Source organism: Trachymyrmex septentrionalis, unplaced genomic scaffold (genome assembly GCF_001594115.1).
Source record: "Trachymyrmex septentrionalis isolate Tsep2-gDNA-1 unplaced genomic scaffold, Tsep1.0 scaffold126, whole genome shotgun sequence".
Taxonomy (NCBI): Eukaryota; Metazoa; Arthropoda; class Insecta; order Hymenoptera; family Formicidae; genus Trachymyrmex; species Trachymyrmex septentrionalis.
Window position 1 is genome coordinate 757951 of NW_017304395.1, and position 15655 is coordinate 773605.

Here is a 15655-nt window from a genome sequence, read left to right on the forward strand (position 1 = left end):
ACAGGAAAAAGGTCGGCATAGAGCCTCTCTCAGGTTTCTGGCTGATATTATAAGTTTAGACATATATATGTATATACACACATATCCATGATACTAATCATGAAATTAGTATCATATTGACTTGGTGCAATAAGTTGAAGTGAAATAAATATACGTCTTTTATTTTAATTTATTGTACACCTATTCAGAGAGTACATACAGGTTAGAAATGGTCTTTGAACATGACTTTGTGTAATGTGGTGTTTACATTTCGACGTTTTGTCTTGTCTCGCGTAGAAATTATTCTTTCTCGAGCCATTGGAAGTAGTGAAACGATTGAATTCGTGGCAGAAGGCAATTCGATGAAACGGACAAGAGCAGCTACTAGGATTCAACAGGAGGATAAAATAGAGAAGAATAAGGATAATGAAGATACGGTAATTACTAAGATCCAAACGTCGGTTTGTTTCTATTCTCTGTTTGTATTGTAATCGCTAAATACATACAAGTTTATCAACTTGTTTATTCTAACAGAGTAGAAATAAATAAAATAAATATTTCTTTAAAATCAGCACTTTTTCCTTATTTTCTCTTACAGTAGAAATATCGCAACTGTTCGATACTAGTTGAGTTGTTTCTGAAATATGATGTTGGAAACGAAAGTTAATGGGTTTTGTAACAAGTCGTTATATTATTCAATCAATCATAGTTGTATGTGAGAAAAATAATCAATTGTGATTTGTCAATTTCTTATAGCTTAAGACCACTTAAAACTTAGATAATGACTTATTGTAGAAAGTTCATAATGCTGATTCTACAATGAATTAGTCGACAGTCCTAGATCTTATCGGTGAAGACCAACAGCCAACTTTGTACAACTGAGACTACCGATTTTCTTAAAACTAGCCAAATTTGACTTTAATTCTTTCAAATAAGTATCAATAAAGGACAATAAAATAACCATGCTGTTATATAGTGTAACAAATTCTTTATCTATTACAAAATCATATTTATAGTTCTAGACATTTTGATTCTTATAGAATCAGTATCAATCAGCAATAACTACAGACTTATGGAAGTCTGTGGCAATAACTTATAGGCCATCAATATCATAAAACTTATTTACAATAATCTTGTCCTCATTACAAAATTAAAAGTTGTAGATCTCCATTTGTGTCCAGACAAACAATATATCGCTCAACAAGCCAGAATTCAATTTGAAAAAAGTGTGAGTCTTACAATTAGATACAGACAGAATGTTGTGTTAACATTTAAAAGTTGTATATTACATCTTCGTGCATATCAATGTATATGTAGTTGATTTGCAGTAATTATTGCAGTTGATTAATTATAGTTCTAATTGATCCTTTTCAACTATAATTGCTGCGAATCAATTGTGCTTTGATTTGCACTAAGATGTAATATAAGCAGGGTTGAATAGTAACTAATTCAAATCTTAAAAGTTAAAAAAAAGTTAAAAAGTTAATGACGAGTTAAAGAAAGTTAAATAAGGTTAAAAAGAAAGAGAAATAATGCAAACATATACCCTTCTCTCTCGCAAGATTTTGATAAAAACGCCTTGTGGTGTGACTCTTATTATATATGTATAAGTAACTTACATGTGAATATAAAATACCTAAAAATCTATATTTGTAAGTGTTATTTAAAGTAATCTCATTTTAAGAAAAATTAGGATATTTTGATCTCAAAAATAATTTTTTTTAAATTAACTTTTTTTAAATTTAACTTAACTTTTATTAAGTTAATTCTTTATTCTTTCAACTTTTAACTTAATTTTATTAATTTTATTACCCATTAACTTCAACTTAATTTAGTTTAAAAAAAACATTAATTTATCCAACCCTGAATATAAGATACTGTGACACAGAGTTAATATAAATCACACTTATGTATTAATTATTAACGTAGCGAAAAATAGGTGTGCATGGTGTAGCACAGCAGGTATAGCGTAGATATAGCGTATGTATTAGTGCTATTTTTTAAAAATAATAAATTGATAGGACTATCAAAATTTAAAAAAGCACAAATACAAATGACAAAAGCTAATGAGAGTTAGATGCAGATAACAACATTTCTACTATAGTGTTAAACATATGATACGAATATTTGGGCTCCAATTTGAGCCATCCTTTAAAAAAAAATTAAAGCTTTACATCTTCTGCTGCACATGATAGAGAATTCCGGTATCAAGAATTAGTTAACTTCTCGTCACAGTAATCGACTGGGAAGTTAATTAATTCTTGACACTAGAATTTTTATTATGTCAGCAGAAAACGTGAAGCTTTAATTATTTTATTTTAATACTAAGACTAATGACTTACAAATTGAAACGTTCATATCGTATATTTGACATAATAATATATAAAATATATATTTTTATTATACTTATGCAGTATTACCAGCGTCTGACTCTCATTAGCTCTTGTTATTATATTTTTTTATTTTTTTAAAATGTAATTTTGAAAAACAGTTTTATGATACATGTAAATTCAGCATAAAATTTTCTATAAGTTTTGAGCTTATACAAATTCCTTTTAAAAATAGTAGAGAAAGAACCATCCAATTAAAAAATAAATAAACAACTCTATTTCAAAAATTTTAGTTTTAAAAATTTAAAATAATTAAATAAAAAGCCTCTGAGAGCCAATGATTTGTAACAAGTGTAGTAAAATAAAGAGTATTGTATTTAGATTTTATAATAGAGAGGATAAAATTAAATCATAGAATAAACTAAAGATTAGATATTATAGCCAGGATGTTGTTGCAATTATAATGTATTATATATAACAATTAATTAGGCGTTTTAATTCATAGTTAGAATCCTCTTCAGCAGTTATATTAAAACCATAAATAAAATATATACAAAATTGATTAGCAATTATACACAATTGGATCATTAAATTGTGTTTAAGATTACAAAAATTATTTTGTTTGTCGTTATGACTGTGGATAAAACGTATCTAAATAAAATATTCAATTCGCATCTATATATGTCCAATAATATCCATTAAATTTTCAAATATACCAAATAAAAACATGAGTCAATGAAATAAAGATTAAAAATTAAACTAAAGGTAATTAAATCAAAAACTTACATGACAGTTAAAAAATGGGCATATTATGCGAGGTTTACAGTACGCTTATCATGGATCTAATAAGATCATGCATCAAGCAACAATACAACAAGATACTCGATAAACTAAAGAAAAAAGGGAAGAGAATATCTTAGAAATTAAAGTAGTGTATAAGAGATCTAAAAATTGCGTGTCTACGTTTAAGCCATTTTTTTGTTTATGTATAAAAATCATTTCAGCTATTAGTTTGTTTAAAAAACTTTCTTTATCTAAAATTTTTATATTATTTCAGTCAAAATCATGTATAAATTCCAGTCTATGTTCAGTAATTACGAACTAAAAATAAGCGAGAATATATTAACAATCGGTTTTTCAGTACCGCATGTTAAAACGATCTCAGAAAGTTTCGTTCCAAAGCATTACATCAAACATCAATCGAAAAACAGTATTTTTCTGTTTCCATCCCCAATACCTTAAAGAGATTTATTAAAAGATTAATTTGATATAATGTCTAATCAAGATGTGGTCCATAAAATTTCGTGTCAAGATTGTGAGACCACGTATATTGGACAAATCAAACGATGATTTCAAACTAGAGTCAATAAATATCTATTCGATATCAATAAAAAAACAGGATCTCCGTCGGTCATTTCAGATCATCGCATTAATCACAGGCATGATTTCAGGTGGAACGAAGTAGCGATTTTAGGCAGAGAACCTTCGTATAATGAACAATTAATTTCTGATGTGGTTTACATAAAAAAAAACAGTCACAGGGATTGAATAAACAAAGCGACACGGAATTATTATCAGATACATATCTTCCCATTCTTCAGTCGTTATCTCCTTCCTAATGTTCCTATCCTCACTAACCTTTTTCTCCCTTTCCATTTCACATATTTTTTCCTCTGTTCTTCACATATTATTATTAACGTTTTCGTACAGTACAAGTACATGGTTAAATGAGTTCTTTGAGTTCTTATCAGCAAAACTGTCAAAAATATTAAATTACACAATTGTTATAAAATACATTTTACATAATAATGAACGGCCAATTCAGGTATTCAGCTTTAATTGTATAATTTACAATTACATAGTTTTAACTTTAATAGTTTCATTTTTAGACTTGTAATTGTCTGACCTTAAACTCAATTTTATTATTAAAACGTACTTATCAATTTCTTAGTTATTTTTATCCTGCTCACATAGGGATTATAATAGGTCTAATAATAGAATTCTTCTTTTAGCCTATCTAAGATTTCATTCAAAATTATTTTTTATGAAGTCATCAAAATTATTTTGAAAGTTGGATATCCGCCAGCATTAATTTTTTCCATTATCAGAAAGAGAGTTCTTCATAAAAAGTTTGCACAGAATAGTAGTGTCACTATTTCACAGAAATCTAAAAATATTCAGATCAAAGATCAAAAAAGACAACGATACTTTTCTATATCTATATCTTCTTCCTATTTATTACTAATATATCTAAAAAAATAAAACATTTTTTTTTAAATAATTCGACTAAAATTATAATTGCAACAACATCCAGCTTTTAAAGGCTTTTTATTTTTATTTGCTATATTTCATGGGAGCCTACATAATTTTTATTGTTTAAAATAAAATAAATTAGATAAAATTGAAACAATATATATATATATTAAGTAATTAATTAAATTAATTTAATTTTACTTTTAAAGATAACAATAAGTTACACTCTTCTGAATTACTTGACTTCTATCATAGACTATATAAATAATTTACAAATTGCAGCTTATTTATGTATGTATATATTTTTTCAATACAACTTTTTGTAAATTATGGGTGTTTTTTAATGGTAATATTATATTTTTGCTTCAGTATTATTGCTTTCCATTAGGTGATATCAGAAAGACCAAAATTGAATCTCAAGTCCTTACGAAATCAAGAATATCGGGATACTGAAAATGTATACAACACGACAGATTCTCAAATTTCTGTATCCTCTAAAAGCTCCAAGAAATCTCAGAAAGAGCCAAAGATGGAAACTCACATTGAAAGTTAGCTAAGATTAATCAGTCAGTTACACTTTCTTTTTTTTAAGAACTCTTATTTTTATAAATACATTCATTTATAATATTTATATAGGAGGAAATAAAAGAAAGGTGGAAAAGTTGGAACCAAACACGAATACTAGCAAAGGAAAACCGAGAGCAGTCGTGGATTTGGAAATGATGAAGTTGGAATTAAGTCAATTAGAAGATCCTCCTATGACACCATCGGAGAAGGAATTATCTTCTGGCCGACTGCAGTATGAATTCTTTGACATTCCCTGCGAAGAGCTGGCACAGCGGTTGTTAGGTGCATAGAATTTATTTTTTTATAATATTGCACATTATATTTATTAAAAATTTATTTTTATTTTTAAAAAATTATATGGTGTTACTTAAAAAATATCCTACATCTTCCTTTCTATTATTCTGTTTTATTATGTTGCTACAATACAAACTATGTACTCGTTAAAAAAAAATTTATCCTTTTCCGATAGGAAAAATACTTGTAAGATATTTCGAGAATGGAACTATCCTCAAGGGTAGAATTGTAGAGACTGAAGGATATTTAGGTGCGATTGATAAGGCTTCACATTCTTACCAGAACAGAATTACACCTCGCAACTTGCCAATGTACATGTCACCAGGAACTATTTATATTTACATGACATATGGCATGTACCATTGCTTCAATATCTCTAGCCAAGGTGAGTAAAAAATCAATTTATTTCATTCTATGTATGAAGACTTAAAATACATCCTACTTCCACTAACGTTCAATCGTTGAAAATAATAAAAGCATATCATAACCATAAAAATAATATCAAAGCAAAGGACACTATCCCTTAATTGATTAATAGCAAAAACATGCAGGAAGATTATAATAAATCTGTTTAGAGAAAGAATATCGCGTTTTCACAATTTCAAAAATATTTTTAGTTGAAAACAAAATTACTAATTGATATGTTATATAGTGTTATTATTTAGTACAATACTAAATAACGTTTAGAAGGGAATGCGCATGTATTAATCAAAGCGGTGGAACCGCTAATGGGCCTCGAGTATATGGAATTGCTAAAAAATATGCGGTGGAAAGATAATAGAAGAGAAAACCAAACCGCGAGACTTGCGACGCACCTAAAGCAATACAAACTTTGCAATAATCCTTTCAAGATTTGCGATGCCTTTGCGATCGACCAAAACTCTTTCGACCGGAAATTCGCTTATGCATGTAATAATTTGTGGCTCGAGAGCCAACCTTTTGTAAGACCTCCTACTATAGTAGCCATACCATCTGAAAATCTTAAATCGGATGATAGTTATGTTATAAAGACACGATATTACGTGTTGGGAAGCACCAGCGTCAACGAAAAGAATTCTGAGTGCGAGAAACTCGCTTACATTCCACAATAAGTTGGACTTTATAAATACAAAAGTACACGGAACTTTCTATATTTAAGTATATGTGCATAATAAATTTTAAGTTTTTCCCTGCTACAAAAATATATTCTTAAGAGGTCCAATTATTAAAGAATTCATTAAATTATGAATCTTAATCTTAACGTGCGCGTTTAGCAAGTTTTTAAAAATATTTTAATAAATATTGAATACAAAAGTACAGTTCTCCTTAAATTAATAAATATGTACTCAAGGAAGAGTTAATTGTTAAAGAATTAAATAAATATATTTAATCAAATTAAAATAATTATAATTATGAATGTTTGATTTTTCGTATTATTTTGAATTATATCATTAATCTAAAATCATAAATTTTTAATCCCATAATGTTTAGCAGATTCCAAAATGTTTGAAGTTTAGGATCTGAACTAATTTTATATCGAATTCGATTGGACCAGTGCGTACTAGAGAAGTGTCTCTAGTGCGCACTGATGCATTAAAGTTGTTGTACATGGAAAAAATATATTTTACATAAACCTAGAAGTATATTCTTGAATAGAAATTTAGAAGAATAGATTCTTTTACATCAAAAGATATTCATCTCATTATTGATAAGGTGATGGATGCGCGGTGCTGGTGCGAGCTGTCGATCCCATAGAAGGCATGGAGCACATGGCTTATCAGCGTAACACTTCGAAAACGAGGAAAGTCGATCTAAAACCACATGAACTATGCAATGGTCCTTCAAAGCTCTGCATGGCGTATCAGCTTAACAAGCAGCACAGCAGGTACTCTCTCTGTACATGGAAGAATTTATGGATCGAGGACGATTGTGCGTTAAAGGATATTAAAATTGTAAAATCCGCCAGGATTGGAATCGATAGCTGCGGTCCAGAATGGGCCAACAAACCTTTACGTTATTACATTTATGACAATAAATCCGTTAGCAAGAGAAACAAAAAAGCAGAGATGGAAATCGTTTAACAGCTTGAAGTTGATCATTTTATCAAGTCCAATCTGCATGCTTCTACATAAAAAGAAAACAAATATTCATCTCGATTGTATATAAAAACATTTTTTATAAATTTTAATCAATACAAAAAGCAATAATCAGTCATTTGAATAAGATATTGAGTTATCATCACGAATTATCAGCACAACATAGTGTCCTATTTTCATTTTTTTTTTTTTTTTTTTACGATAAAATGCTAGTTTTTTTTCAATTTCTTAACATTTTGCTATAAAAGACTGATAATTTAAGCTAATAATCCATCCATTATTTATACAAAAGCATAATAATGCTGACAAAAATTGATTATGAATATTGACATAATTATTTAACTTGTGAAGCAACTAATTTTTCGAAAACATTTAAAAATGAAATTGTTAAATGTACACTGTTAGAAATGTTCTTAAATTTTATTAAATTTTAAGTTACACAATTTGAACTTAATTTCATGACATTACATTAAATTTAATGTATTCTTCATAAAATTTTATTAAAAGTTTCATAAATTTAATGTACATGTTTATTACATTTAAGTAATTACTGTAACTTAATTTTCAGTTAAATCATTCATTACTTTTAATTTCGTTCATAACCACGAACTTCATTTACATGTAAAAGAAGCTCGTGATTACATTTCTAACAGTGCATACTATAAGGAAGGCATTGTTAAGTAAGATTTCAATTCAAAATGTATACATTTATTTCTGGCATATGAATAAATTATTCGATTATATTTTAATGAGTTGGTTAAACTAATCGAATTTGTTACAATGATTGGATCCATATTATAAATATTAAGTTTCCTCTATTATAAAATAAAAAATTAATCTATATATATATACATAAATACAATTTGAATACAATTATATATTATATTATACATATAGGCTCCAAATTGTAATCTTAATAATTAGATAATTATAATAATTTCACTATTATGCAAGCCTGAAAAATCTGAAAGTTCAACATATCGTAATATTTTTTTCAATTAATTCATTTAAAACAATTGATTATATAGCTATAAAAAATTAATAAAATTTTAAGTCTCAAAAATTTAACGTTGAGAGTATGATAATTTATGACCAAACTATTATTATTATCAATTATATGTAGATATATATGTATAATACAGAGTGCAATTAATCTCTTAAGAATAAAAGAGATAAGCGTACTCTAGCACATTTTCAGTGAGAAATTTTCATTACGTCCATTCCTTCATTATACGTTCATAATCCTCTTCCTCAATAAATGGTTTATCTATTGATCTGCGAAGTATAACCAATCATTATACCAATCATTTATTAAGATCTAAAAAATATTGCAATTTTTTAAGAATATGTCACTCATAATACTTGCCAAAAATGTAAATTAAAATTCGAAATAAAGAAATAAATTTTATTTATTTATTTATTACAGAAGAACTAATCTCTGTAATGTAATAAAACTTTGTATAAATTTTAAAATATTTGTTCAAAAAATTGAAAAGTTGAAATATTATACAAATGAAAAATATATACAACAGCAAATAAAGTAAATAAATTATAAAACTATTATTAAAAGAATACGATATTTTACACAATTGTTTCTGTACAATTTAGTAATTCTGTAGTAATTTATTTTTTGTACTTTACTATTCTGTAGTAATTTATTTATTGTAGTAATTTATTTTTTGTACTTTACTATTCTGTAGTAATTTATTCATTTTGTGATGAAAGTTAACAGATTTCAATTTTAATTCACCTTTTGACAGAGAAATACGGGTGATGCATTCCTAAGCTTTAAATTTTAGAATTTTATAACTAGAATTCTTTAACTGCTGAACTACTAAACTTACTCTATCATAAGTTCTCCGCAGTAGAGACACTCTGAAGCGACCAGCTCATCGATATCAGTCTTGATTTTGTCTCTCGTGGACAATGATACAGAGGTCGTCGAAGTGGTATCTTCGGGCCGATTTGAAATAGCTGTAAACTGTCGCTGAAGATCTGCTAATTTTATTCTCTGATCCATGGATAGCATTGGTGTTAATGCTGCCACTAAACAATCACTGTGAAATTTATGACCGCAGGGAAATACATAGAAAGGTCTCAGCAATAGTTGCACCTCACATGTATTACACGTGTCTCGCGCATGCACAAAAGTGCATCTGAAAAAAAATTCATAATTAATTTTCATTAATTGGCTGCATTCAGCAGAGAAAACAGCTTTACAACTGTTGTAAAATTCTTCAATGTGATTGGTGCTTGCTTTTGAGCCCTTATGAATTCAAATGTATAAACCAATCATATTGAAGAATTTTACAACAGTTGTAAAGTTGCGTTTTTTGCTGAACACAGTCGATGATTTTTCAAAATATTGATTTTCTCATTCAGAGATAATTCAATGTATAGCGGACTATATAAAGAGGAAATCTTTACAACGCAGGTTGCAGAGACGCAATATTAAAAATAGTAAAAGAATGCTCTATCAGTACCTAGTTCTGAAGGCTTGAATGTCCTTTCGTATTAGCTCTGCTGCTTTCGTGGCTTCCTGCATTTCCTCCTTAAGATCTTGAATATGCTGATTGTATTCCTATTATATATAGGAAAGAAAAGAGAATTTATTAAGTAAATATTTATAAATTTAATTTATATAATATATTTTTTAGAATCTACTTATAAATATCTTATTTTTAAATTTCATGATCTTTTTTGTACATATATAATTATAAAATAATTATTAAACACACATAGATAATATAAAAAATACAAAATTAAATATTTTTATTAGATAAAAAAAGTTTAGAATTTAAATATAAATTCAGAAATAGTTTTAGAGTTTATACCTGCAGGGAATTGCAAATAGCTTCTTTGAAATGATCAATCGTGACGAAATCGGAGAAAAAGGGTAAAATATCTTCTATCCTAACTAAATCACAGTGTTGCAAAAATTCCATTGCTTGCTGTATGTCGTCCTTTTCTCGTACCACGTGCTCCGCTGCACATATAACAAAAATATATATTTTAAAATAATCTAAAACAGGCCTGTCCAATTTGAGCTCCGGAGCCAAAACGCAAAGTCATCGACGCAAAAAAATCCAATATGGGTAAGATTTCAGGGACTGTAAAGTATTGATAAGCACTCAGATGCGTTATCACAAATTTAAATTGAAATCTTACACTGAATTTTTTTACATCGATGGCTTTGCGTTTTGGCTCCGGATCTCAAATTGGACAGACCTGATCTAAAATAACACAAGATTTCAAAGTATAAGTCTCATACAAAGATCGACTATCTTCTATTCTATTTAAGTTAATATTATTGATTTAAAAAAATTGTTCTGATTTTTACCTATCTTCAACCATAGTTTTTTCCTCAGTTCGTCATCATGATCAGATGGCATAGCAGCAATCTGCTTGGCAAGATCTACACTGATTGTAAGCGCAAGATCTACAGCAGTGATCCACAGACCGAGTAAAGCCGACAATTGCACACAGGCTTCTGTCAAGCCTACCTCTTGACACAATCGCAGCGCGTAATGCACATCGTAGTGCACCATGCTGATATCTTGACCTGGAAGTAACAATAAATTATTTCGTTTTGAACAATAAAGTTATAATAAATCGACAGATTACATAGCTGGAGTAAATTAATTTTCTAATAAAAAAACAGCAAGATATATTTACCTTGAGAGCTTATATATCGCATTACTTCATCCTGCTTGTAACGTGCGTACAGGGACAAAAGAAAATTGTGAATTGCTTGCTCTTGTGAACCCTGTTTGTATACGCAAAACTCCAAATATTTAATAATTTCTTTCGCCTACAAAAAATAAGAAATTATCGAGTTACGGAGTTACTGAAGTATAATTAGAAGAAATAATAATCTTTACATATTACTTTTTAATGTAAATTTTAATTAACTGTTATTCTGAATTACATATATATATATATATAATGAGATAATAATAATTATTAATTTATTCTCTCTCTCTCTCTCTCTCTCTCTCTCTCTCTCTCTCTCTTCCTTACGTGTTTCTCGTCACTGTTGCACGAGACCAGAGCTGGCAGAAGCTTTGCTGGCTTCAGTGAGGATCCTTGCGAAATCAAGACAGCCACCGTAGGCCGTGGCAACTCTTGTAACAGTATGCCGGCGAATTGATAGAAGAGATCCTTATTATTCTGACTTTTAAGCACCCCTAGCGCCTCTAAATAGTTATTTTTGTACAGATGTTGACGAATCACTTCCTCATAATTGCAGTGCATTATTGTCAGACGTATCAGATTATCTTTGTCACCGTGACTGGCCATTAAATCGTATATTGTGCTGCGATTTCTCCTGATACATTCCTGCATCCAAAGTTCTAGTTAGCATTTCTTCAATTTAAATTTGTGATGAAACTCAGTTTAATTTGATAGTTAAAAAAAGAACGAAAATAAACAATTATTAAATTTATTTAATATAAAATGATTCTTAATTATATATATATATATATATATTAATTTGAAGGAATAAATTTAGAGTTATAAACAACACAAAATGTCAAAAACAGCAAAAAATGTTAAAAATATCACAAATTGATTAAATTTTATTTTTATATTTATAATTAAGGAAAATTTTCGAAATGCTCATCTTTTTATTTGAGCTATATACACTGGATGGTCCAAACCAGCCACAAGAGCCGGCATGTACGCACTGTAATACGAAAAACTGAATCGAAAAATTCTTTATATATATATATATAATTCCAGCTAATTTAGATCACACACACACACGCACGCGCGCGCGCGCGCGCACACACACACACACACACACACACACACACACACTATATATTCATTTATGACATATGTAGTTAAGAAACTCTATATATCTTTTCTTTTCGATCTACTCTTATTTTTTTCAAGTACCTCGACTTTTGGAATGGTGAGGAAGCTGTCAAATTGTTTCTGCAATTCTGTGTACTGCATATCGTGAAGATAGGATGTATTGCTACTGCGAAGAGCTCCCATTTGATTCATAAACAGCTCTGTCACCCAAATGACAATCATTGTTATCTGCGTCTTGTCTTGTGTCTTCAAACCGTCGAGTTTCTTGAGACAAATAATCAGATTCATTTTAGAGTAAATAACTATTAATACAATTTTAAACTAAAACAAGAAAATTGAAACATTTTTTAAATTTGAAACAGTCATGTAAATGTAAAAGTAAGAAAAAAATTCAATTGGAATTATATAACAAATAAATTCTAAATTATACATAAAATAATTTTTTTCTATAATATTAATTTGTAATTATTGCAATTATTGCAAATATTCATCAATTCAATTTTATGACTGTTTATTGTAAAACAAAACTGCTCTTATACTTTACCTTGCGTAAGAATGTTTTCAATGCTTCGATTTGCCATTCCTGCAAAAATTTCAATGAAATTTCCTCGAAAGACGAATGAGTGTCAGCGTATATTAGAGCGCTTTTTTCGTATCTGCAAAATTATGTTCAAAATATTATAAGAGAAAATAAACAAATAAATAATTATATTAAACCAATATAAATCAAAACAAATGATCTTATTTTCAATTAAAATGAATATATAATATATAAAAAAACATTTTTGCATATATATTTATATAAAAATTTTTGCAAATACATTTTTCATTTCTATAAATTGCAAGCCATTTGCTGGATTTGAAACGCAATTACAAACTAAAACTAAAATATTAATATCACAAATTTGATTGATCGTCAATTTATTAATGATGCTTTAATAAGCATCTTAAAACCTGCAAAGAACTTATTACAAAAAATACCTTAGATAGACAAAAGTAGACAAAATTTGAAAAAAAAAAATTATACATAAACATTTATACATACGCAAGTACATGTACAAGTATATGAACTTACTCTTTATTCTTGAAAAGCATTTCCGCTTGTTTCACGAGCACTTGATCGATGTGCGCCGGATTATCTTTACAATATTGCTTAGCCAACTCAAATTCGCCTTTATCGACATATACCTGAAAGATCATTATTTGGTCGCTATTGTCACTTTGAAAATATTAAATCCTTTTTTTTTTTTACCTGCCAAACATTCCTATCTTCCTTCGTTACTTTATATTTGAAAACAGCTCGCTCGCTATAAGCCCAAATCGATCTTGTCGCCGGATCTTTGGTAATGCCGATTAATTTACCGACTACCTAAACATCATTAAATCACATTTGCGTGATATATATTTAACATCGCGCGAAAAGATTCAACCATCACGAGTTCTTAGAAGCTCTAATAAATTAATTGGATTTATAATAGACAAAAGCAGACCAATGAGAGCATAAACGCAGGTCATAAGGCGCAAAAAGATACTATTATTTATAACTATGTTATACACACGTATGTTATTCTCTTTCAATTCTTTTGATTCTTAATTTGATTGTTCTACTTGATGTTCGCATATATCATTTCATCCTTATTGTTATTAAAGGTTAAACAAGGATGAAATAATGCACGCAAAGAGGAAATGCAAACGCAAGTGGAACACACCTGTATTATATCGTAATTATAACTAATAATCTCATAATAATAATAACAAAGCAAAAGTGCAAAAAAGAAGTATATTTATTAATATATTATATTATACGTACGTCGTTATAAACATCTTCGAAAATCAATTCTTGATTTAGCAGTGATATGCCCTTCACATGATCTGAATACAACAATAGCGCATGGAATTCCGTCAGCACAAAAGACAACGGTATCGAAGTGGTTTGCGGACCATTACTGCCCATGAGACTCGTTTCCGGGCACGTCAACATCCGTTGGTTGATCAGCACATTGTTCGTGTCCGGTTTCGCGTCCACCTAAAACCGATCATCATGCACTCTTCATCCGGGTCAATGATTTTCAACACGAGCCATATTAACTCCAGGAGAGGTCACCAACATTTCTAAGTAATCATGCGTAAAAAGAATAATATATTAGGAAATTATAAGATTTATGAATGAACTATTCAAACTTTCTTTATTTCCGTGATAGCAAAAGAATAAAAACGCATGAAGATAAATGAATGTAGAAGCAAAAAAAGGGACATATGTTTAGACTTACATATAGCATTAACATTTAAATAACACCTTATTATGTACCTGAGCGTACAGGATACCAGCTTCCGTCAGCCATCCAAAAGATTTTGGCAGGCCGCCCAATGATGGATAATAAAATTGCATCTTTGAATACGATAAAGAATTTATTACTTCGTTGAAGGTCTCTGCAATGTAAAACATTTATTTATTCAAATGTGCTGTTTTTTAAACTTCTTCACTAAACAATTCTTTCGTTTAAAAAAAAATTATATTTTAATAGAACATTTTTATAGTTTATTTACTCTATTTTATTAACTTTTTTTACATTTAAAAAGTTCAATTTTTTTATGTAAGTACTTTAAGCGTTCAAACTGATTTATACAAAGTTTCATTATGATTGTTTAGTTATATTGTTTTTTCTACTATTTTTCTAATTATGTTTTTCTATTATTTTCAAATGCAATATAAAACAATTTGAATTTTTTCATAATTAAATGTTTCCAAAATATGTTCAATATATCTTTAAGGAATATTGAATTATAATGTGTGTGTGTGTTGTGTGCTGATTGAAAATACAGAAATCATACATTTTTATATATTTTTCTCTTTACCTTGTGCATTCAAATATCTGTAGAACACTTGTTGCAAGAGAGGCTTCTCTTCAGGATTGCCAATGGCGCCGATGTATTGATAAATGCGCATAAGAGTGGTTACGATGATCACGTATTTATCCGAATTAGGAATTTTGTGGAATTCTATTCCAGTGATTGGAGGCTTGCTATTTTTTCCTATATCAAATACCTAAAATCATGTAAAAAAAAACATTTCATACTATTTCAGATAAAATATTTAGATAATTATCTAAATAATTATTAAAAATATGAATTAGAATAAATTTTTTTATTTCGACTATGTAAAATCACTACATAAATTTCTAACTTTTACAATACAAAAATAACTTTTTTAGCATGCACACTTTTTTAATGATTTGATAATAAATGATAACGCCAATAAAAATATTTTTCTAATTAAATTTACATGAAAGAAAGACTACAAGTCAACGCTAGTTGGTAGGTTGGTGAGCATCTACCAAC

The 15655-nt window shown here is 28.5% G+C and overlaps 2 protein-coding genes across 8 annotated transcripts in view; one reads left to right on the top strand and one right to left on the bottom strand.

Annotated features, from left to right (window-relative positions):
- Nucleotides 1-4: 4 nt before the first annotated feature.
- Nucleotides 5-10948, top strand: LOC108756296 (putative 3-methyladenine DNA glycosylase). 6 transcript variants are annotated; one of them, XM_018500040.1, is made up of 7 exons: nucleotides 5-201; nucleotides 277-416; nucleotides 4951-5110; nucleotides 5199-5411; nucleotides 5599-5808; nucleotides 6111-6536; nucleotides 7116-7189. In XM_018500040.1, the coding sequence occupies exons 2-6, from the start codon at nucleotides 342-344 to the stop codon at nucleotides 6512-6514; spliced, it is 1062 nt and encodes a 353-aa protein (XP_018355542.1). In that variant the 5' UTR covers nucleotides 5-201; nucleotides 277-341; the 3' UTR covers nucleotides 6515-6536; nucleotides 7116-7189. The 6 variants fall into 6 exon arrangements, with proteins under 6 accessions (XP_018355542.1, XP_018355549.1, XP_018355533.1 ...); XM_018500047.1 differs by lacking the exon at nucleotides 6111-6536 and adding an exon at nucleotides 10867-10948 and having other exon boundaries at nucleotides 5-416; nucleotides 7116-7287; XM_018500031.1 differs by lacking the exon at nucleotides 6111-6536 and adding an exon at nucleotides 7369-7651 and having other exon boundaries at nucleotides 5-416; nucleotides 7116-7287.
- LOC108756285 (vacuolar protein sorting-associated protein 18 homolog) overlaps nucleotides 8631-15655 on the bottom strand; it is a 14920-nt gene continuing 7895 nt past the window's right edge. For both annotated transcript variants that reach the window (XM_018499992.1, XM_018499983.1), the window contains exons 5-18: nucleotides 15173-15362; nucleotides 14625-14746; nucleotides 14127-14342; nucleotides 13569-13685; nucleotides 13392-13504; nucleotides 12861-12972; nucleotides 12398-12580; nucleotides 11519-11836; nucleotides 11174-11309; nucleotides 10839-11060; nucleotides 10333-10484; nucleotides 9982-10079; nucleotides 9343-9654; nucleotides 8631-8773 (exon numbers count right to left, since the gene is read on the bottom strand). In XM_018499992.1, coding sequence (XP_018355494.1) covers nucleotides 8710-8773; nucleotides 9343-9654; nucleotides 9982-10079; nucleotides 10333-10484; nucleotides 10839-11060; nucleotides 11174-11309; nucleotides 11519-11836; nucleotides 12398-12580; nucleotides 12861-12972; nucleotides 13392-13504; nucleotides 13569-13685; nucleotides 14127-14342; nucleotides 14625-14746; nucleotides 15173-15362 — 2355 coding nt within the window. In that variant the 3' untranslated portion in view covers nucleotides 8631-8709. The remainder of the gene's footprint in view (nucleotides 8774-9342; nucleotides 9655-9981; nucleotides 10080-10332; nucleotides 10485-10838; nucleotides 11061-11173; nucleotides 11310-11518; nucleotides 11837-12397; nucleotides 12581-12860; nucleotides 12973-13391; nucleotides 13505-13568; nucleotides 13686-14126; nucleotides 14343-14624; nucleotides 14747-15172; nucleotides 15363-15655) is intronic.

Excerpts from the sequence above, each read along its gene's own strand:
- LOC108756296 (XM_018500003.1), top strand. The coding sequence starts at position 222 with ATGACTTTGTGTAATGTGGTGTTTACATTTCGACGTTTTGTCTTGTCT. Across the intron at positions 417-4,950 it reads ATAAGGATAATGAAGATACG|GTGATATCAGAAAGACCAAA; the intron begins GTAATTACTAAG and ends GCTTTCCATTAG. Across the intron at positions 5,809-6,110 it reads CTTCAATATCTCTAGCCAAG|AAGGGAATGCGCATGTATTA; the intron begins GTGAGTAAAAAA and ends AATAACGTTTAG.